This window comes from Amblyomma mixtum, chromosome 9 (assembly GCF_055824585.1).
Source record: "Amblyomma mixtum isolate Tamu chromosome 9, ASM5582458v1, whole genome shotgun sequence".
NCBI lineage: Eukaryota > Metazoa > Arthropoda > Arachnida > Ixodida > Ixodidae > Amblyomma > Amblyomma mixtum.
Genome location: NC_143020.1, coordinates 78,676,933 through 78,699,342, shown reverse-complemented (window position 1 = coordinate 78,699,342; position 22,410 = coordinate 78,676,933). Strand labels below are relative to the sequence as shown.

The following is a 22,410-nucleotide window of genomic DNA, read 5'->3' as shown; positions in this document are numbered from 1 at the left end:
TAAACAAGACAATCGCCGATATGATTTCGATGTATGTCGACGATGACCATGGGAACTGGGACCGGATACTACCTTACATCACGTTCGCGTACAACACTGCGCTACACGAAACGACACGCTTCACTCCGTTCCATTTGGTGCACGGTCGCGAAGCCCTGACCATGCTGGACGCCATGCTCCTTCCGGACCCTGTTCCTTCTTCTGTCGTGGCCGCTGACCAATTTGTTCGTGACGCCGAAGCCGCTCGCCATGTGGCTCGACAACGAATCCGGCGCCAACAACAACGCGACGCCAAGCGTTACAACCTCCGCCGCAGGGAGGTGATTTACACCCCCGGTGACCAAGTCTGGGTGTGGAGCCCGATCCGTTTGCGAGGGCGCTCTGAGAAGCTTCTTCGCCGTTACTTTGGTCCCTACCAGGTGTTACGCCGCCTCAGCGCGGTGACCTACGAGGTGCTTCCCCAAGGAACTGTCCGGTCCTCTCGACAACCGACGTCCGAGGTAGTCCACGTGGCCAGAATGAAGCCGTATTACTCCCGTTAGTCCCCTTTTCACGGAGACTCTCCCGCCGTTAACTTTCCGCCCTCCCTCTATTCTTCTTTTTTTTTTTTCCCCCGCCCGTGCGGCATCGAGCCGATGCCCCTTGGAAGGGAGGGGGGCAATGCCACACTGCTGACACTCTGCAGGCGCCACCTGGTGGCCAAAACTTGGCTGCCAGCGCGTGGCGGAGCGTCGTCTTCGTCTAGCTTGTGCTCGGCGGTTCGAAGCCTCGTCTGAGAATACGGCTGTGCTTCCCGATTCCTGGTGACAATATTATATGCTAAATCGGGCGTTGCCACGCCCGGCCTGATTTTGCAAGTGATATTCTTGTGTCCACAAAAATTTTGGGGCACGAGTTGGAGATGCTACATATTTTTTTTTTTCAATTAAAGCACCACTCATTTCATTACAGTAGCAACCGGTCCATTTCTGGGCAGACCTCAGAAGTTTAAATCGAATGGCCCACAAATTCTTCAATTCAGTTTTCTCACCAGTAAATGCGTCATTCCCTGCCGGACAGTCATGAACTTTCTTAGAAAGAACCAGAGAATCTTTTTTTTTTTACTTTTTAAAGAGAACAAAAATTGCATAGAATTGCCCTCACTGTCTCTTAATATTTTATTATTTTATGCACTAATGGCAGGCTTTTGAGAAATGAGAATTCTCTTAGGTACCCGTTAGATGTTGTGACATTTTCATGCTGTTTTTTTTTTTTACTTCACCGTCATCGTTCGCGTTTCCGTAGGTTCAACAAAACACACGGCCTTGCGGAGATGTCGACATATTGAGAAGCACACGCATTTTAAAAGACTGCGGTAAATTTGCTATACTAAAGCACATTGCGCCTCCCTCACTGAAGAGCTTAGCTGAGGCCCTTTAGGCCTGCACACCTCGTCGTCTGTCCCTGTCCGTGTTTGCGCCGCAAAACCCGCAAATATACACGCGGAATGCTGTTACAAACGAGCCTGAGATGGCTTTGCGTAATCAGCGGCAACTGCGAAGGACTGCTAGCGATAACAACACGTTTCCTGTAAATAGAACGATGGAATCAAAGCGTACACTCGTGCCTAGAACGTCCAGCGCGACGCCCCCCTGGGAGCAGTGGCGCACGAGCGAAGCGCACCGAGCGCAGACTTCCGAGGTGCTCGGCCAAGTGCGACAACGTGCGGTGAATCGGATGAGCTGGCCGCTATTATCGCTGCCGCCGCCGTGCCTGTACTCTTGACAAGACTGTGTGGAAAGGAGGAGGTGGGTGTGGAGGTCAGCGGCTTCGAGAACTACTTGAACGGCTGCGCGGCTGCACCCGGCTGTTCCAGTGGTAAATCGGAGCGAGCACCACTGCTGGCTCGCTGGGAGGACAGTTTGTCGGCCCGCTGTCACATGCGCAGGTGTTGCTGAAACACTCCCCCGCCTCGTCGATTACAGGGGCAGGAGCGCTGTGTGGGTGAACGAGGCTTTACAAGAGGAAGAGACTGGTGTTGTACTGTGCGTGCGGCATCTTTATAAAATATGGATGCGTGGATGATGACTCTGACAGCTTTCTTGGCTGCCGTTTGCGCTGGAACTTCGTCACCTGCCGAAAGACATCGTGCGATACCGGTGAGTGTGAAGTGTGGTGTGGTCTTTGATATTTTCGTTGCTTTTCTGTAGGTTACTTTTAAGACTGCGGGAGAGTATTTCTGAGCGAGTTGCCACATTATTCGAAAATCAACAGTGCGAACATAAAAAAAATTGCCGTATCCTTAGGCCCAAGCCGGAAATTTCCTATTTCGAGGGAAACTCCAGGAGCTATCGGTGTTGTTCAAGGTGTGTGGACGCGCTCCCTTCGTTATCTAATGTACTAACGATAAAACACGAAAAACAAGCTTCTGTTTGTCGGGCTTTGACACTTTTATCTGCTGCCTTTCACTGACATTCGTTAATAACGACGAGTGTAGTTGACGAATTGATAGGCTTAAGTGCATGCAGTGCTTTGCTCAAAGCTAAAAGGGGAGCACATTTGCTCGAAAAAATTGACTAATTTTGTTTATCACAGAGAGAACGCCATGAGACGTAGTTTTGTCAGAATTGTGAATTAAGGAACTTATCAGTTTGAATGGTGGCTGCCGGCATCACTACCCTGTCAGAAAAGCCGTGTGCAAAGCGAGCACGCCCTCTGCTGCACCGAAGGTGATTGGCAGTAAACAATACTACGTTGATTTTATTCGTATTTAACGACGGAATTTACTGTCTAAATATCACGCGGGAGAAGCATGTATGCACTATTTTGCCATGCAAAACCAAAATGAGGGTGAAAGGTATGCCTCTGCAGACCATGCCATGTTTACAGGCTCGAAGATGAGCACAACTATGCAGCTGCTGCAACAACTGTGACCAAGAGGCAACCATGTATACAAAAACTCATCAGTTAGCTTATAAACAGACTAACTTAATTCTATTCTAGAACTCTTTTCCATTATTTTTTCGCCAGCAAAGCCAGCGCGACCATTTTAAATCCAGGAGCTGTCAAGCACATAGATTTTTTTGTGGCGCTCATGACTAGGACACCAGTTAATTAATCATACCTTAAGTGCTGGGTACAGTGTAGCAGCCGGCTAAAGCTTCACTGAGTAGACTAGAGACAGTTTTGGTTTAAGGAGCTCAGAAGCCACTCCTTGGAAAATTATAAATTTACCATTGATATATGCTGAAAGGTTTTCTTGGCGTGGTTATTTTCCTTGCATATAGGGAAAAAGTTGTCGATACTGTCATGTGGTTGTTCCGTAGGCGCAATAACAATGTAAAAAAAGGGGGGGCAGGCTGGCTTAGCATACACTATTTGGCCAACTTGTGCGCAGAAACAAGGCCGCGACAGCAGCAGCAAATGTATGCGGCGTTCGTCGATCTGTCACCACCCCCGCAGCCGCATTTATTTTAGAGGTTACGAGGAACTTTCCAGATAAGGCGCTCAAAGCATCGACAACAATCTAGAACTGCATAGAATCTGGTACGCGCGGTTAGAATCTTCGCTATGAATTCTGCTTGCCCCTCGCGCTACATGAAAACTGATAAACATGAGCGACAGCGGAGAGAAACAGAGTAAAAACGTCGCGTCATTAACGAGCTTAAAATTAAGTCGTTTTAGTACTTTAGCAGCATGATTCAATAGCTCCAAGATGAGTGAAAGCAACTGCGATGAAATGCACATAGTGCCACATGTGAATCGAAGTTGAGGAGCGAGATACACCTAAAGCAGGTTTAGCTATTGCATCATGCTGCCAAAGTACTAAAACGACTTTGCACTTTAAGCCCGATAGTGACGGCTCCAATCATGTTACAACTTATTGGCCTTCGCGCGAAAAGTTGTAACTTTATTTGGAGCCATGCTACACGTGTCAAAGGGTAATACTTTACGTAACCGAAGCGAAGATACACGCTCAATCGATGCCTAAGAGGCCATCAACAGAGGTTACTTGTCACTGGAAATGCGAACTCTGCCAGCTTTTGCACAACAGCTACAACCGCAACTTCCTTTTTGTAAAGATAACCCAGCGAAACTCAGGGCAGTGTTCGAATATTAAGGAACAGGTATGGACGACCATATTTCTAACCAAATTTTCATTCGCTTTACCCTTCACTGAGGCCCCGCTCTGGTCGGTTAGTCTTTAGGGCGCTCGTCTACCAGTGAGCCGGAGGACGCGGCTTTAGGCCGGCCGCGGCTACCTCGACAACACGGCGAGGGAGGTGAACGGTAAATCCTCTGTCGTTCGCTCAGTACATCGCTCGGTACACGGGTGGCACCCGTGTACCAAACGATGTCAGTCCTCGTTAAAGCAGATTATGAGGTAGACATTAACCCGGAGTTATCCACTACGGCCTCCCATAGTGCCTACGTCGCTTTGTGAGGTTAAACCATAAATACCACGCTGTACTTCTATCGACGCGTGCAGTGTGTTCCAATTTTTAACTCTCACGAAGTGCCCTAGTTCTTAGTTTTATCCAAACCGATGTTTTCCTGCCACTTCGCTCACGGGATATACTGTTGAAAGCGTTCTCACTGATCTGATTGCTGGCAGCATTATTGTGAATGCTGATTGGACCAATTTTCTAAAAGCTGCAGTAGATGTTCACAGGATGAATGTGCATGATGCGGTATTGCTGCGACAAAGAATATGCCTTGTCGTTGTTCACAAAAGGACGGAAATCTGTTACAGAAGACATTTTCACATACGGAATGGGGCGGAAACAATTTTTCCGGTGGTGGATTACAGTCCACGTGAATGTATGTTTTTTTCTCCTTGTTGCTGGCTATTGAATGCACTCTCCTATCGTTTCTTGACACCGGCTCATGCTACACACGTTATCTGGTAGTGGTTTAGACGAGGATATGGAGAACACACCAGAGATCGCATACGGCCCACTTTAGCATTTTTTTTTTCCGCGGACTTCTCTTTTCAAATTCTGCAGCCTGTGTTTGCGTCAAATTCTTTGCTAATTTTTTTGTAATGGTTGCCTTGTTATGCCTTTACCGAGGAAGCTGCCTCGTTAAACCGTACTTACCTCTACGCCAGTTCAGCAAGGCTATATTACATGAAAGTACATGATCCCCAAACCGGTTCCCCGTTTTACCTCATAAAGGCCTCATGACGTGACACAGCGGTTAAGGTATTTAAACGCCACGGTCGCCTGGTACATAATATTGACAATTTATGCTTCCATGCACGGCAGCGCATCGGCTAATAGCCAAGCAGTAGTAGGCAGCGTTCCATTAAGCAAGACAGCCGACCACATAAATGTCGTGACGCAGATTTTAGAATGAATGTTATCACAGTGCTGCTGGGGACGTGTGCATAAGCGGTATGTCATTATCACCAATGGCAATGTTATCAGCGAAAGCGGCTGATCGCATTCTTTGTCCCCCCTTTCCATCGCGGACTACTCTTTCCTGCCGCCGACACGGCAAGTTGGTGCCAGAGTCGTGATTTCCCTCACTACTCCTTATTTTCACCGATCCTTTTGAATGCTCTTCTTGCCTCGGGCCTAAGTAGTAACTAGAGGTGTCTACTAGGTCTTTTTTTCGTCGTGCGTTTTGCCACAGGGCACTGAAAGTTGGGGTAGTAAGAGGCGTGGGAAGCTTTACCAGTAAGGAGGCAGTTCACATAACAAAACACGTCGGGGTAGTTGGTGAAGCATGGTTTATTGAAGTTTTTTTCAGCACTACAAAAAACAAGGACAAAGAAAGAAGTACACAGGACAGCGCCTATCCTATGTACTCCTTTCTTTTTGTGTCCTCGTTTTTTCCAGTGCTGAAAAAAGCTTCTTAAAGGAGGCAGTTCATTGTATGCATGAAAGGATGATGAATATGCGTAACCTCCTTCGGTCAGCCATAAGCCTGAGTAAGTCAGTTTTCTGAGACAGCTCTGACTTCCGAAGAATCGGAGCGCGCACCAGTGACTTTTATGGACATGGCCACACTATGTGACGTGCAATGGTGTCGGAGTCAGTCGCTGAAATGCGTTGCCACTTCTCTCGACTTGGCAAAATCTGGCTTTCTTGTAATCCCTTTTGTATGTGGAAGCGTAACGAGACGGAGATTTATATTCCTCTGTTAGTTGAGTCACAGAACGGCTGAAAATTAACGATGCACTACTACTTTAGATCGGAAATGTAGATTGTGCGCTCCGCAGCCTGCACATGCGCGCGCGATGAGCAGTATAGGATCCGCCGCCGTGTCCCCTCTGGGGCTAACCGCGCGCCTAGCTACCTCTCGGCCCAGTTTCAATTTGAATTTGTTGAGTTCTAATTTCTCGTATCTCGTGGTTGAATTATCGAGATCTCTATAAGAATCTGTAAGAAACGAGTTCATTTCGCCTCAAGCAAAAGAAACAAAAAGGGAACAGTATGAACTAGAGAAGACACCTAAATATCCTAATGGAAATAAAAGGAGTGAAGTGGTGTTCGAAGGACCATATGCAGATGGGAGGTAACTAACTGTCTTTAAGGGCAGACTAGTCCATTACAAGAGTTACAAAATGCACCTAGAAATGGTAAAAACTTAAGTAAATAGTGGAGATTTGGCGCATTTGCTAAAGCAGCAAAGTTTTGTACGTGCAGGGCTAGTGAGACTTTAATTGCGAAAGCATTAGCGCCTCTTCGGGCAGAGAGATGGCTCTGATAGGACCTTATTTGCTGCAATATCGTGAAAAACCTTAACCTGATTTTGATTTCGCGGGCGTTATTATTGATGTAGTGAGAAGCAAAAGGGAATGCTGCAAACCTGCCGCCGCTCCCCCTTTCCTTAACTAAGAATTAATACTTTCCAATAGCACCTCACGGCTGAAAAAACAATGCACCGATCTAGGAATGAGAACACAATTACTCGATAGCGAGCTCGACTGGATGGCCACAATTTTTTTCCTTGTTTTCATAAGTACTAGCCACGCGTCATATTCAGTGTGCGTCGCAAAACTTGAGCCAAAAGTTAAAACAAAAGTGCGAAACCGCAGCTCGATGAAACCGATGACTTAATGTTTGTCGTCATTTTGAGCTGAGTTCTTTTATAATAGCGTTATTAGATAAGTAACTCAGATGAATTATTGAAAGTTTTTAGTATAACCTCAAAGACCAACTGAATTTTCCTAACTTGCAAGTTATCGACGGCAGAACAAACTAACCGTGCTTACGGACAATCACAATACGACACCGCGAGCGTGTAGCCTTCGATGAGTTTTGCTCTTTCGTGTAGTGTACGCGTAAGCTTTTTAGGGTACTCAATAGCATGAGAACCTCAGTCGAGCTCTAATAAATAACATTAAGTAGCTAATGAAAGTGGGAATTTGTACACGCGTTAGTTATCGTGGCGGTCGCTGAGCGCTTGGTTATCGCGTTTTTTTTTTTACTGACCACACCACATATGCCCGCAGAAAGCCCGTGTGATTGTCTCTGATGTGGTCGTAGCGGTTTTTATGGTCGTGAATTCATGCGTGTGGGTTGTAAGCGGAGTAGTACCCGAATACGTTTCACCCTATAGCCTGAACTTCAACTGTAGTGTTCTGCCTGTGAGCTAAACCTGGCGAGTGGAGAGAGAGGGAGAGAGAGGGGGAGGGAGAGGGAGGGACGCACGTGCAATTCTGAACACATATGAGCTGGTTGAACGTTTTTCTTGCGGAAGCATGCCGGACGTTAATACCAGTTTACCTGCACACCGCATCTGTATGCGGCAGCTTCGCTGGAGGGAACGAGCACTGGAATAACAGTAGCTAAAATCCGGCCTTGTGTTCAGTTGCTTCGCGTACTGCATGCATGATGACCACCTCGGGTGCTTTTTTTTTTTTTGATGAGCCAAATTAGAGGTGGTTCTGAGTGCATGCAGTACTTCTGAGATGCTTTTCAGTATATTTCGAAGTATAGCCGCATTTCTACTGCGCAAGAAACATGGAAGATCCTGCGCTCTTATCGCGCACACGTTGGCGACGAACATGCGTGTGCGCTGATGCATGAATGCTGCGCTTTAGAAAAAAAAAAGCATGTGCAGGCTCGCACACATTTATTCGCAGATATTCAAGGCTTATGAGTGCGCGTAGAAGAAGCGCTTGCATTCTGCCGTTCGTTGGAAAGATCACTAATAATTTGCATCGGCCGTTGAGAGCATTCCTTCATTTCAAGAAAATATCGCGACCAGAGTAAAGCAGCTGGCTGCCACGGACTCATGTGTGCGAAAAAACTATTTGTCTTTGATACCTTGAGAAACGCAGCTTTCGACAAAACTTGCACCGGCACTCCTTTATGCAAACACTAGGCTGTTTCAAGAGGTTAAACAGAGCACTAGGCTTCACGACAACAAACAGAAAAGGTGCTGAACCTGCTGCCCCCGACTGGCCACGGAGGTGTCATATGTTGAGCATGTACTACATGCCTAACTACCCATTTTCTTCATTCCAGGCTGAATGGCAGCAGAAGCGGAAATATAGGCCGCCGCGGTGGCTCAGTGGTTATGGTGCTCGGCTGCTGACCCGAAGAAGCGGGTTCGATCCCGGCCGCGGCGGTCGAATTTCTTTGGAGGAGAAATTCTAGAGGCCCGTGTACTGTGCGATGTCAGTGGCCGTTAAAGAGCCCCAGGTGGTCGAAATTTCCGGAGCCCTCCACTACGGCGTCTCTCGTAGCCTTAGTCGCTTTGGGACGTTAAACCCCATAAACTAAACCAAACCAAACAAGCGGAAATAATTCTGCGCTGAGGTCTTCCACGCTAGTTGGCTACGCTGTACCGGCTTCATTTTTCACGTTACTGTACAAAAATCTAATGGGGTCACGCAACGGGACTAGAGCGTCCTATGCCCTTCCCTGGAACATTGTCAGGAAGCTATGCAGTGCGTGACGAAGGATTAGCTGGAGCGCCATCGGGCTGTAGCCATGTATAAAACAGTCACTTCGCAAGTAAAAGCAAAAGTGACGTTCCGGAACACGTAGGGGATCCTTGTTAACAATGATCGAGGCTAAAAGCACAAGCAGTCGAAACGTAAATGCGCAGAATATGGCTTAATTATTGCATGTAGACGGGTGTCGTCGTCCTTTCCCTCCGGTTGACAGTATCAAGCGTCGTTTGGATGAATGACTGAAGAAAAAGGCGTGTCGTCAAATTGTGCTCTTTGGATAAAATTTCCGGGGTGTCCGAGTTGATGTCATGCGTTTTCTCGTGCGCGTGCTCTACAATGCCTGACCAGATAACCTGTCTTCGAACCCCTGACAATGTAACCATCTATCCTTCAGCACATCAAGCGGTAGGCCAAAAGTAAGGTTATCAGCAAATTTCAAGTCTTGCTTCCGTGTAAGAGGCCTGTGTTAGTATTTCATAATTTTACTGTTTGGGCTGGCACATCTAATGGGGATTCAAGCAAGGCTGGTAATAAATATTCTGCATAACTGCGGTTGAATTTCTGCAAAAGTAAGCCTCCTCTGTCCAAATGTTATTCAGGAATCCACAGTCACGGCCTGTTTAAGCAAAAAGTAAATTGCAGAAGTCGAGGCGTCCTTCGAGAGCATTGTCATGCAGTTTCTGATGCAGACTTACGTGGAGTAGATGAATTCGATGCTTTACAAGCGATGATGTGAACCGAGTCCTGGTGAACGTCGCAGTTACCAGCACGATTCACTTTCAGCTGAAATATCACGCACGCGAATTAGCCGGTCTCGTACTCTTCACTGACGATTTACTATCGGGGACAGCAGCGCCCCGCGGACGCGGTTCCACTGGCCGGAGCAGGCGAAACGGCATCGCTGCGCTATCTAGTGATAATTCCCCCGGTTCGAGAGAAAGGAGGAGCGCATGAGCGTCGTAGCTTGCTCACTATGCTTGCTTGCAAGAATTACTGGCTGGCGCCTCACACGCGGGTTGCTCTTCTCCCTGGGATGTTCCGCAGGATGCTGCTATGTCGACATCGGCTGAGAGCGGCACGTTGCTTGCACTCAAGCTCGTAAATGTCAGGGCAGCGTTATTGGCAGCGTCATTGGCGTTAGCAGTGGCCGGCGGTCACCACGTGCCCATTCCTTCTACCATTTAGGACACCGATAACAGAATAAGCGGGCGTAGAGGAAATATGAAAGCGTCAGTAGAACTGATTCGTCATGACCTGTCTTTCTGCTCGCCGGAATTACTCTTTTGCGCTGCTGTGATTTTTGCTTTTACATATTTGCTCGGCGACCCTTGGAAACGCATGAAGGCGGTAATAACTGGCGCTCGGTCCTTTTGCTCGCAAAAATTGCAGGTTTAGAACTTTTTTGAGAGATTTTATCGATTCTGTAGCGAGGTATGCTATGTTGTGTGCATGGACAGCTGATCAGTGCGTGATGTTACCGGTTCATGATGAGCGTCCACTGTATGTGGCAACAGTAAATAAACCACTTTTAGGTTCCTAATGCCTGTCGCCTAATGGGTGCAAGCGGCTAGGGAAAAATCACTGAACCCCAATTTAGAGCTTTTTTGTTTGGTTTTAGGCTTTCTCTTCAATTCACAGACGTTGCGCGTTTGGACGCCATGGGAAACTGGAAAAAAGCGACATGTTTTCCTTGCAAACGATGATGTTACATTGCATTGAGTTGCAGCCCAGAAAAACGCCAATACGTCCGAAATCCTGGAGAAACAAAGGTAATCAGGCGCGAGAAAACTGTCTATTCGTCGAATAACCAACACTGTGTTGCATGCTCAGCACAGTAATGAAAAGTACTGCGCCTTCGCTCTAAAGCCTTGTCTACTTTCCCTCCACGGCAATCACTTGTTGCATTCTACGAGACATTCGTTCGTAAAGTCGGACTACGCATTTCGGATGCTCACGCAGTTTCTCCCAGTCTTTTTTAACTGCATCCCAAAATCCGTCTGCCGTTGTGCCACCGAGGTTTTGTGGCTCGAAGTTCTTTTTTAGAATGCGCCGAATGTTTTCAGTTGGGTTCATATCTGTGCCATTGGGTGGCCACTCACGTAAGGGTAGGCTGTGATCCTCAACCACTGCGTTGATTGGCTGTGATGTTGCTGCGACAGATTGCACCCAGGACATATGGCAGAAGCATGGTTTTGATATTCTGGCAGTAGGTGACCGCGTCAAAGTGTCCGCAAATTCTTACGAGTGCTTCCACTCCCTGCTTGCTTTTTGCCCCCCAAACAACGGCAAAGTACTCTGGCAAGTAACTGCACGAAAGGGAATATGAGAGAGGGAAACCGTTTGAGGCAAGTGATGCTAGAAAATTGTTTGTATTGTAGAGTTAATAATACTTGAAATTTTCTATTATATGAGGACGTAATTATGACTATTCGTGTTTGTTCTTGTCCGGAACCATAAATATGCAGTAATAGTTAAATGCATTTTTTGCACAACTAAATTTAAAATAAGCACCGCTCTCTAGAAGTAGATAAAAGCTACATAAAAACAAAAGTAACTTAGAGAACTTCTCAGATTCATGCCATGGAGGGCATAATTTTTTTTTTGCGGCTGCGAGCACTACAAAGTACTGAAAACTATACCTGCACTACACGGGTCGCCACACGTGCCCCTTCTGGTCCCACGTTGTCAAAAAGGCGAATCCGTCCGTGAAGAGAACTTCAAACCTGTCGGCAGAACTCCACTGCCCATGTGTACGGTCAAATGTTTTAGGGGAAACATTTGACCAACACTCTTCCCACTTCGAGTTACTGATCAATTCGCTCTCGCCCTACCATAAGCTGGCCGTCCCGGTTAGCTCAATTGGTAGAGCGACTGCTCCGGTGTGGCGGTGGTTCCGGGTTCGAACCCCGGACCAGGACGAATTTTTCTTTAACTACGAAGTTTCTGAGAAAGCTGTATAGCTTTCCTTTGTAGCCGTATGGCTGCGCTTGGGTGGATGCCAATGAGTAATTACTCCCTTATTACAAATCTACTCCACCTTGGGGGATTCCCCTAAAACATTTGACCAACACTCTTCCCACTTCGAGTTACTGATCAATTCGCTCTCGCCCTACCATAAGCTGGCCGTCCCGGTTAGCTCAATTGGTAGAGCGACTGCTCCGGTGTGGCGGTGGTTCCGGGTTCGAACCCCGGACCAGGACGAATTTTTCTTTAACTACGAAGTTTCTGAGAAAGCTGTATAGCTTTCCTTTGTAGCCGTATGGCTGCGCTTGGGTGGATGCCAATGAGTAATTACTCCCTTATTGCCCATGTGTACGAGCGATGTGAAGGCTTGCATGTCACTATGCTTCCCTAACGATGAGCTTGTGTACAGGGACACAGTTCTTTTTCCGCTCTTGCACAACCTCCTCTTCAGGGCCCTGCAGGAGACGTTCAAAGATAGCTCCTTCTTAATGTTTCTGGCGCTCATGAATGGGTCTGCGACGGCGGCAGCTACTACAAGACGGGTCGGGAACAACTAGCGTCAAGCTAATTTGTTTTTTTTTTGTTTTTCCTGGCAGACAGAAGACGGCAGCCTGGTTTCTCATGGACCCCAAGAAACTGGTTCAGGTATATAAATTTAACTTTTTTAAACTTTTCTTGGCAAGTCGAAATGCTAGTTTAACATCACATCACCTGCGTACTGTGATTACAAATCTTACCAGCAAGGCGACGAGTGCATATTCATTGTGCAACCCTTGCCAGGTTACTTTTGGCGCGAGTTCTTATTTGCATTTGAGAACGCAACACTTCTGAAAAGTAGGTCTGTTTCAAAAGGAGGAAATCTTTCCTAAAATCCTAATGGCAGCCTCGAAACACATGGAACCATGGTTTTCGACTGGCTACATTTTTGAAGAGCACAGACTTGCAGGCTGACAAGTGTATGAAAAATTAAGAACATCAATGCGAGATGCGTTAAATTAGAATCTAGTAACACTCTTTTTTGCTCATTAAGTACGTGTTCTCCTGAAATATCTAACTGCGGAGCCCTTGGCCTTGAAGCTCGCAAAAGAAGGTCATAGTATGTTACTTCTGCAATATGTCATCTTCTAAATGCCTGGCGACAGACATGCGGAATTAGTTTCAAACAATGCTACGTTTTTTATGCAATGTACGTCGAGTAAATTAATAGATAGTTAGTTGTAACGTGGTGAAAAAAGCCCGTCAGAAAACCGATGCTTCCAATCATGGAGACTGTTCAAAAGAAAATAGCATGAAAACAAAGAAAAATCTCAATAATATAGAAAAAAAACAGGTTGTAGTCAACATTTAAAGAGCCATTAGGAAGTGGAAGTCTAAATAAAGTGATGCACTGAGTGAAAAGGAACGCAGAATGGCGAATTCTTGAATCTATATACATCTCATGCATATAGCACGTGGTACTTTCGTTTTCGGGTGGGTCGCACGCTCACCCATCATCACGTGATCACCGAATCCACGCAACCCGAGCCTCGCTCTTCGTGCAACTGTCACATCGGGTGGAGAGGGGACGCAATCTTGACATGCGGTCAACTTTCCTAAACGGCTCACGGACAGCACGTGCAAAGAAACTGCCCACGACTGCGTTGCTTGAAAGCACCTACAAGTTTGTGCGCGCAGATTTCATGGACAGAAAGCTGATAGGGTGATTAACATACACCGCCCTCGTTTTTACAGCGGTGCTGCTGTGGGAGATCTCTGTGAACTAATTATATCGAAATTGTTTTGCTCACTGAAGTTTCAGACAACGCACAGGTATCTCTCGATCATATTTTTTTTACTTTAAGTTTTTCTGTTCAAGATTCCAACTGTCTATTGAGAAATTTTCTTCTCTTTGATGAAGGCCTCTTTCGATCATTTCAGTGAAAGCGTATGTGCGCTAACAGTTGTGCTGGGTCTTTATTTCAAAGCACAAGGTCTACTCAACTATCTCGAAGGTAGCTTTTGCATTTCTTGGAACCGTCATCTGTAAGTTGTAGCAGGTTGTTGTGAACGCCTACTGATTTAACTCGACGATCATCTCACAAATATATAAACGTATCAGAGTTGTCGGAAAGGTCACATGGTGATGATACCATTTAGATCATAATGGTTAGCCAAGGAACGGATCAGAATCGTAAAGAGTCATGTTAACGACGACATCATGGTTGTGATAACAAAGTGTTACATGAGCCATGTGATAGGTTCGTGGTTATGCGATTTGCTGCACCCCAACACCGCTCAAATAGCAGACGAGCAATTATCAGACTCAGCTGCCCTGTATTACTTCACCACCTCTACGTATGCTGCTCGATGCATGAAACTTAATACTATAGAATGAATTTCGCGCTGGTGACAATTCTGATTTAATTCGCAGCATACCTCTGTCCTCATTATAATTCTACCGAGTGGAGCTGTCGCACTCTTATATTCGGTGCACAGCGAGACAGTACGATAAAGGAAGTCATTAAGGAAGGTGAGAAAGAAGCGTGCAATAAAAAAATATCTTATTAAATTCTGGCTGATTTTCACAGCTTCTGTAACAAATGTCAATGCTGTCAGTTTTTATTTCATGTGGCCTTTCGCTTCCCTCTCTCACAAAAAGACTATTATATTGGCCGCTGGAGGCCTTGAATGGACTTTACCTCGAATAACTCGAGCATGCAATAACAACCACTTGGAAGACAGCATATTTAAGCTAAGGTAATCTTCATGAAGTGCTCATATCGAGAGCTTTATATTGTAACGGCACTAGGAGAGCTGTGTAGGTAGGCGTAGGGGAGAACCCACGAATTAGGTTTTACTGTGTTATGTGCCACGAGCAAGCTAATGTTTTTCACACGGCCATACCATACCATACCATACTTTTAGACCTTATAATAGATTGTATGATTGAAACATCGATTATCTATTTGTTTCCCAGGAGGATCAAGAATAGCGGATTTGCCGGAGCCTAGCGAGACGTCGGTAGCGCTGTCCTTCAATAATCATAAGCCTGAATCGTCCGATGAAGCTGGTCCTAATTATACTATCGATAGCTTCAAGAATTTCGCAACGCTACAAGCCAATGCAGCACCCGTGCACAGGAAAGTTCTTCCCAAAGTAGCCCAACAAAAGGCGGTCGCCAAGAATTGTACCGGACAATGTCAAGAAGGATCGCCTACAACATCAAAGGCCAATGTGAGCCGTAAGTAACATGCAGTTTGTTGGTGTTGACTGAAGTAGCCTATTTTTTCTCCTCCTCGTAAAATCAGGCGGTAAAGCTAGAAGTATTTAAAATGCCTCTACTTCTCCCCGTCGCTGTGTGAAGTACGCTTTGACATGTAGTTCCCGAGTTCTAAGCGACTACAGAGCCCGAGAATAAGAATCGGGTGGAGCGCATATAGCAGGCTTTCTCAGATCATGAATACCAGTTGACCAATATCCCTCAAAACAAAAATGTAACACAGTTGTATCTTACCGGTACTCGCCTACAGGGCAGAAACGTGCAGGCTAAAAAAAAAGGGCTCAGCTTAAGTTGGACTATGCAACGAACTATGGAAAGAAAAATGATAGGTTTAAGCTTAAGAGACAAGAGAGCGGAGAGAGTGGATGAACAAACGCTGGTTAATGACATCCTAGTCTCAATCAAGATGAAGAAATGAGCTTGGGCAGGGCATGTAATGCGAAGTCAAGATAACAGCTGGTCCTTAAGGGTTATGGAGTGGATTCCAAGAGAAGGCAAGCATTGCTGGGTGAGCCAGAAAGCTAGGTGGGATGATGAGTTTGCGGGGATACGGGGCCTGCAGCTGGCAAGGAGAGGGTTAATTGCAGAGACATCAGAGAGGCCTTTGGCGTGCAGTGGTCGTAGTCGGGCTGATGATGACAATGGTGACGACTGAGCGTGGGTGAATAGCGAGCGAGAAAAACTGCACGAAGAAATACGAAAATATCAGTTCAGGGAGAAGTGGATACGCATTTTCTACCATTTTGAATCGGGGTCATCATATTTTAAAAGAGGTTTTTAATCATTCAAATATCTAGTCTCCTTCTACTAAAATTTCTTGATGTTTGTTTTCTTCGCCTTGCATTTTTATTCGGCAGTGCATGTGAGCTGATGAGTTGGAGGCATCTAGAATGCATGATATCTTGTCATGTCTCAGTAGCTGCTGATTAGTTTAGAGGTATGCAGATGCAAGCTGCTAGCATATTAATGATCAATGAGGCATTTTAGAAATAACTTCGCATGGTGCGAATTTTTCCCAGCGGCATTAACGGCTTACGAAAAAATGTGAACTTCGTGGACAGCGCTGGTATCAAAGAGCCTCGCTTCAAAGAGCGTACAGTTATGCTCAACAGCCGTAGCATGCATTGAATTGACCTAGCAAATGGACGATGGTGCTTCAATGAAATCTCGCATACAGATTTAGGTTGTATAGCAACTGGTTCGCCTTAAAAATTACAGCTCATTCAGTCGTATGTTCATAAAAGTCAGTTTAATTGCAAGATTACTTTAGCCCTTCGTGCACAATCTATTTGCTTACACGTGAAATAGCGCTTGTGATCAGCGCTTCCCAAAATTCTCCTCATTCGTGCCAGAGTTATTTGGCACACACACAAAAACAGCCTTACGGTGGACGCAGGGTATGTAAGAGCTAATCACGCCTGAAATGGCAACTACACGAGCTGTTAGGGTAAGTTATTTGTTTTAAGACGAGTTGCTCAATACTTAGTTGAATAATGGTAAGGTGAGTGTATTTCCAATATTACAGGCCATGTTCGTCAAGTAGCAGTGTATGTGGCCTTTTTAAATGTTATATTGACGGTGCTGATAGTCGAAATGCAGACCGCAAAACCTTAAAACGTTTGTTGAATTCCAGCTGAGCGGCCTTTTATCACTTGTTCACAGATTAAATCTGAGGCAGGGGTCTAGAAACTTTATAATGCAGACATCAGTGCATTTCTTATTTAGGGTCGAAATTTGCCTCTGTCTTAAAGGGTTTTGGTAATAACAGTTGCTGAACAAACCAGTAGCTCCTGGATGTGGTTGTATTCTGTTCTGTTATTTGTCGCCAGTGGCAACTGCGCATTTGTTCCAAGCAACACTTTGCCTTTTCCAGCACCGTCAGCAGTAAAGAACCTCAGACTACACCAACCCTCGCCACAGGTAGCTGTCTACCACTGGGAACGGCCTGATATCCCGAATGGCCCAATTGATGGATATATTGTCAGCACTGGCAACCTGGAGACTAAAAAAGTGGTAATAACCGAAGTACCTGGTAATACTACGACTCTAATTCAGAAGACGATTGAACAGTACACTAAATACAAGGTCGACGTCCAGGCGTACAACATTGCGAATCCTTACGGTCTGAAACAAGCCGGACCTGCAGCGAGCTTGGAGTTCAGAAGCATCGGACGAGGTAAATGCTATTTTCTTTAAGTGACATGATTATATCTTGATTTATAGGACTTGTAATGGAGCGACGCAGATACGTGTGTTTCAGGAATTGATCTTTTCCTGGTGTCCTAAAAGTTAAATTTTTTCGAACAGAAAGAATCTATAGACGCCATTTATAATTTCGCCATCTTCGACTATTACCAGGCTGGCGTTATAAGATGATCAAATCTTTATGCCCGGAGAAGTTAATGCAGGCGATAGCAGTATTAATCTTTTGATTTGTGATGCCAGATACGCGCCTGATCTCATTGTCACTATTCAATTCTGTGATATTGGAGTTAAGAAATGTGCATTAATTAGCTTTGAAGGGGTTTAGCGCAGCGAAGCACCCTTCCAGTTTTTCCAGTTATCGAAGCCCGCCATGGTGGCTTTGAGGCTCCACTGCTGTGTTGAGATCAAACTTTTTACTCCGGCTACTGCAAGCAAATTTTGTCAGGCAATGAAAAGGGGCGTGTGTTGCGAAATTGTACGGAAGTTAAAGAGAGACAGGCGGTCGAAAATAATTAGTTGTCCACTGGTGCATATCTCGCATCACCTACCTTCCGATTTGGCAAGCAGCCTTGTCTTACATAAGCTGTACATGAAGCAGGAAATAGCAGTTAAAGAGATGGCTACGATAAGGCTGCGTACATGACAGGCAAACGCGTGACAGGAAATAGGCGCTACTATGCACACCCTGAATATTTTACTCTGAGAGTCTGATGATAAGCTTGGAGTCGAGGGACAATGTACCAGTGCTGAGCTCTTCTGTCTTTTTTGATCCCCTATTTTTTTGTTAGGACCGATACCGCCAATGCCAGAGGTTGCTGATATATACGAGCACGAAGTGATGCTGAACTGGACTGAGCCCTTTGATCTGCAACATGATGTCACTTACTATGCCGTCCAGCTCGAGAAAACCACTGTCAGCACGTCGACTACTAACAACAGCATTTGGCTGGGTGGTCTTGAGACGTGGCACCAATACACTGCACTGGTTTCTTCCTGCACATCCAAGGGCACATGCGGGCCGCCGAAAAAAGCGTACTTTCAAACTGATGTCGGAAGTAAGTGGAGCCTTCAGATCCGTTGCAGCCACTGCTCTAAACTCTTTCAGCTACCAGCTATGTTTTCCCATATTTTATTTTACGCATAGCATTGTAATTATCATTCCTTTATTCAAGAATAATTGGCTTGTGTGGCTTCAAGCTCAGGCAATTGGAGCCTCAGTCGAAGCAGTTAAATGCGATATAAGTCTGAAAGCGTACTGGTGAAGTGAAGACAGTAAGCACAAGTTCGAGAATTTTGTGGTCGTTCCTAACAATAGAAACTCGAGCGTTCTAAATTTCGCAATTTTCCTGACCAGTTAAATAGCTATGAGCTTTTCAATACAGGGGTCTTGAGCGAATTTTGCACTGAAACTTAGACGTTGTTCATAATTACCAGCAACGTTAACTGATGCCTCAAGTGCTTTGTTCCTAAAGGAATGATTTTTTTTTTTCGCCAGGGAACACTATATTCGTGGGAAGGTTTATTGCCGAGGCTAGAAAGCTCAGCAAACCATCTGAGCACAGATCATGGTTGAGTAAAGCTAAGCATCACTAGGTTATCGTGTGGACAAGTTTCTGCGCGGCTCGCTGCACTTTCTACAAAGGCAATTATTTTCCCCCTATCTGCAGCAGGACAGCGAATTTCTCAAGGAATGTTGAAGGTAGACTTCTTATGCTTATATTGTATAACGTAACGTTAGTGGTCTGAGGCGTGTACTCCTGAAGCCTCACATGAGGGCGACGCCGGCTACGGCGGGAAGGGCTGAGCTCGTGCTAGGCCCACCCACCATCATAACGTCCTTTAAAAACCTTATATTATCATTGCTCTTATCATCCCCATTGTCTGGTTATAAGAAGCTTCCGATACTTAGTGGTGCGGGCTGGGACAAGTTTTTTTTTTTTGTAGTTCCAATATAATACCTCTGATTATACTTCTCTTTCAGCCCCTACCGCGCCATGTCAACTCAACTCTACCAGTGTTTCTCGCTACAGCTTGGGAATCGCCTGGTCGCGTCCCGAAGAGGCTAAAGGCCCAATTGACGGCTACAGGGTTAGCGTGACGAATGAGTCACTCGAATTTGAAGTGGTTACTAAGTCAACAGAACTCACTCTCAGCAACCTAGCCCCTAGTTGCCTTTACGGGATTGTCGTAATGGCCTTCAACAATGGTGCACACCGGATAAAAGAAGGACCGGCTGCTCTGATTGACGTCAAGACCCTGTACGGACGTAAGTGTTGCCGGTTGTAGCCGCACGTTTTAGTGACTTGAGTGCCATCACAGTACTTTCTACGCTTCGGTACAGCTGCTAGATTTTCACGAGCGCGATAACTGCTGGTCAAACTCGTGCAAATTGGCTAACACAACTTGTAGCTGAATTGTGCTACAACTTCGCAATGCCTGACTTAGCTTTGGCGCGTTTAACTGCAACCTGTACATTTATTACAACCAATTTACCATAGCTGTTGAACTAAAGCATAAACGACGACAGAGTCGAAACAAAACATGGACAGTAAACTATTTCGCGCGAGAAAATCATGAGGCGTGAAAACTGAGCTCCTTAATTGTTTAAGAGAAAAAAAATCCTTGGACTGAACTCTAAGCGGCAGAATATATCGTTGGCAAGTTGAGTGTGTTAAACGGTGAAATTTGAGATTTCCCGGCGAGATATGTTATCGAGAACGGACCATATTGAGTGTTTTTCTCTATTAATCTATTCTCTTTTTGCGTGTTTCAGCAAAACCAAGTCCACACTGGTTCAGCATTACAACGATCACATTGATGATAGTGGTTCCTGTAATGTGTTTTGGTTTTCTCGTGGGATACGTCGTGTACAGACAGTTTCTCAAAAAACGGCAAGTAACTTCTACTTCGTACTTCGACACTTCGAACGATGCTACAAAGCATGGAAGTAGCTTCGATACGATGCTACTTCTGTAGCTACTTTCGCATGGTACCCTATTAAAATATCGTCCTGAAAAATATGTTAAACTTATATAGATATATTAAAATATATTTCACATAACATATTAAAATAATCTTCCTGAATATTTAGGAACAATATAATTGGTCCTTTTTGAACCTGCCGACATGTTCGAACTGTTTGAACATGTTGAATCAAACGGACAACTGTGGACATATACACTACATTTTTGCGCACTGAAAACTGGTGATCTATACAACAAAACTATGTGTTTTCTGCTTCCGCTCACAGGAATTCTTCGAGTTTTACGTGTTGTGATTGCATGTGTTGAGACTGACATTTTGGAGCCTTCTGCAGAATCAGTTATCACTTAATAGTTAAATAAATTTTAAGTGCTAATGGAAACTTTTTTTTTTACTCCCAAAGCACAGCGGTAAAAGTGCATAACACAAGAGAAGTCTCGTTACGCAGCCACTGCTAAAAACATGTTATGCATCTTTCTACAAACTCGAGAGTTCAAGCGGTTTTAAACTGACAAGAAAATTTCGTGAATCATCCGGAGTGAAATTTTAGCATTTATATGAGGCTCAACAAAAATACTTTTCACTCTTAAAAAAAACTGCCTGGGAGATTAGAATTATTTCACTATCGATATGTGCGATTACTTTGAACAATTAGCGACTAATGCCTACTGCGACCTACTTCCTTTGAATGTTATCGCTAAAACCGAGGAATTTAAAGATCTTTTGTTCCAGCCGAGTGACTTAAAATAGTCAGAAAAGAGGAACACTCGCCAAAAAAAAAATGAAGAACAATTGACGTTTCGCGGCCCGCACTGGCCCTTGTTCACAATGCCGCGGATGGACGCAGGTGGTGACTTATGTACGGTGCAGGTGGCGTAATGAGCATGCTTAAATTTCTGGAAGATTACCCCGCGTTCGGTTTAAAACATGTGATGTTGGTTGGATGTGAAGTGACTCTAGAAATAGGCGGGAAGATAAATACTCCTCCGTCGCGATTACTGAGGCGTTGTCCCAATCGGTGGTATGTGATGCAGCTTGATAGTGTTCAGCCAAGGCATTTTCTTTCATGTGGCCTTTGGCCACGTCATTCTGTTTTTTCAAGCGCCTAATGAAATTGCCTGGTTCGCCGATGTATGAAGCGTTGCAGTCCTTGCAGGGAGTTTTGTACACCACTCCGGGAAATCTGCTTTGTTCAACCGGGTGTTTCACTCTGACAAGCGACTTAAAATATGCCTTGGGGTTCAAGATATTCGCTGGGTGAATGACAGTTTTGCATGGGGCAGGAATGTGCATGTTGCTATTCCGACGCAAGCATTTTAGAGAACAGTACACAATAATGGCAACATGTTTTCTTGTTTCCAGGGAAGACGAAGAATTATTGGCATCTTCGGAATGCCCGAGGACCTCATCATCATCCTCATAAGGGAAAAAAAATGGTCACGATAGGCTTAAAAGCCCGGAAGACTGCCCTCTCATCGAAAAAGGTCTACTCGGTCGCTGCTATTATATAGCGCAGTGGACTACGGCGCAGATACTAGCCCCTTGTATATAGAACTGTGTTTAATACCGCCGCTGCCCAACCGTGACGTTAGTTCTGTGGTTTTAGAGCCGCAGGGCCGCGGCAAATTACTTGTGATATTGCTGTCAGCTCAAATATGCCCTCTATAGGTAATTTATTGTTTTTATACTCCTTTGCTTGTTCAATTTATACTGACGTTAAATAAAGATGCTAACATCTGCGGCGCCTCGTGCGCCGGTATGTTTGTTTTTAATTCTTGGGAGCATTATTGTTTTGAGGTAAAACTGAAAGCAAGAAAATGCTGTCCGCGTCTTGATCGTCTTGCATAAGGTCCTAACCCTCAAAGCAGCGATGGGAGAAAGGCGAAGGGTCTCTTATCGGAATAAAGAAAAAGGAAACTATAGTGGTGGAGAGACACACTTTTCCTCAGTACACCAGCCGACGGAGCAGTTAGAGGAGAGGTCTAAGCAAAAAACAATCCATTCTAGAGGTGGTTGGAAGCAGCCTGTGCATAAGTTAGTGATGTCGTATGTATCAAGGGACAGAAAGCGACTGAGTGTTTAGAGTGTGGAAGTTTAACGCCCCAATGTG

The 22,410-nt window shown here is 45.3% G+C and overlaps 1 protein-coding gene across 1 annotated transcript; it reads left to right on the top strand.

Annotated features, from left to right (window-relative positions):
* The first annotated feature begins 1,604 nt into the window (after positions 1-1,604).
* On the top strand, positions 1,605-22,072 carry LOC149329827 (netrin receptor DCC-like). The gene is made up of 8 exons (XM_089560528.1): positions 1,605-2,138; positions 12,451-12,499; positions 14,811-15,074; positions 16,987-17,289; positions 18,107-18,373; positions 19,300-19,584; positions 20,092-20,209; positions 21,663-22,072. Exons 1-8 carry the CDS (start codon positions 2,049-2,051, stop codon positions 21,721-21,723), a joined length of 1,437 nt encoding a protein of 478 aa, XP_089416654.1. The 5' UTR covers positions 1,605-2,048; the 3' UTR covers positions 21,724-22,072.
* Positions 22,073-22,410: the final 338 nt, after the last annotated feature.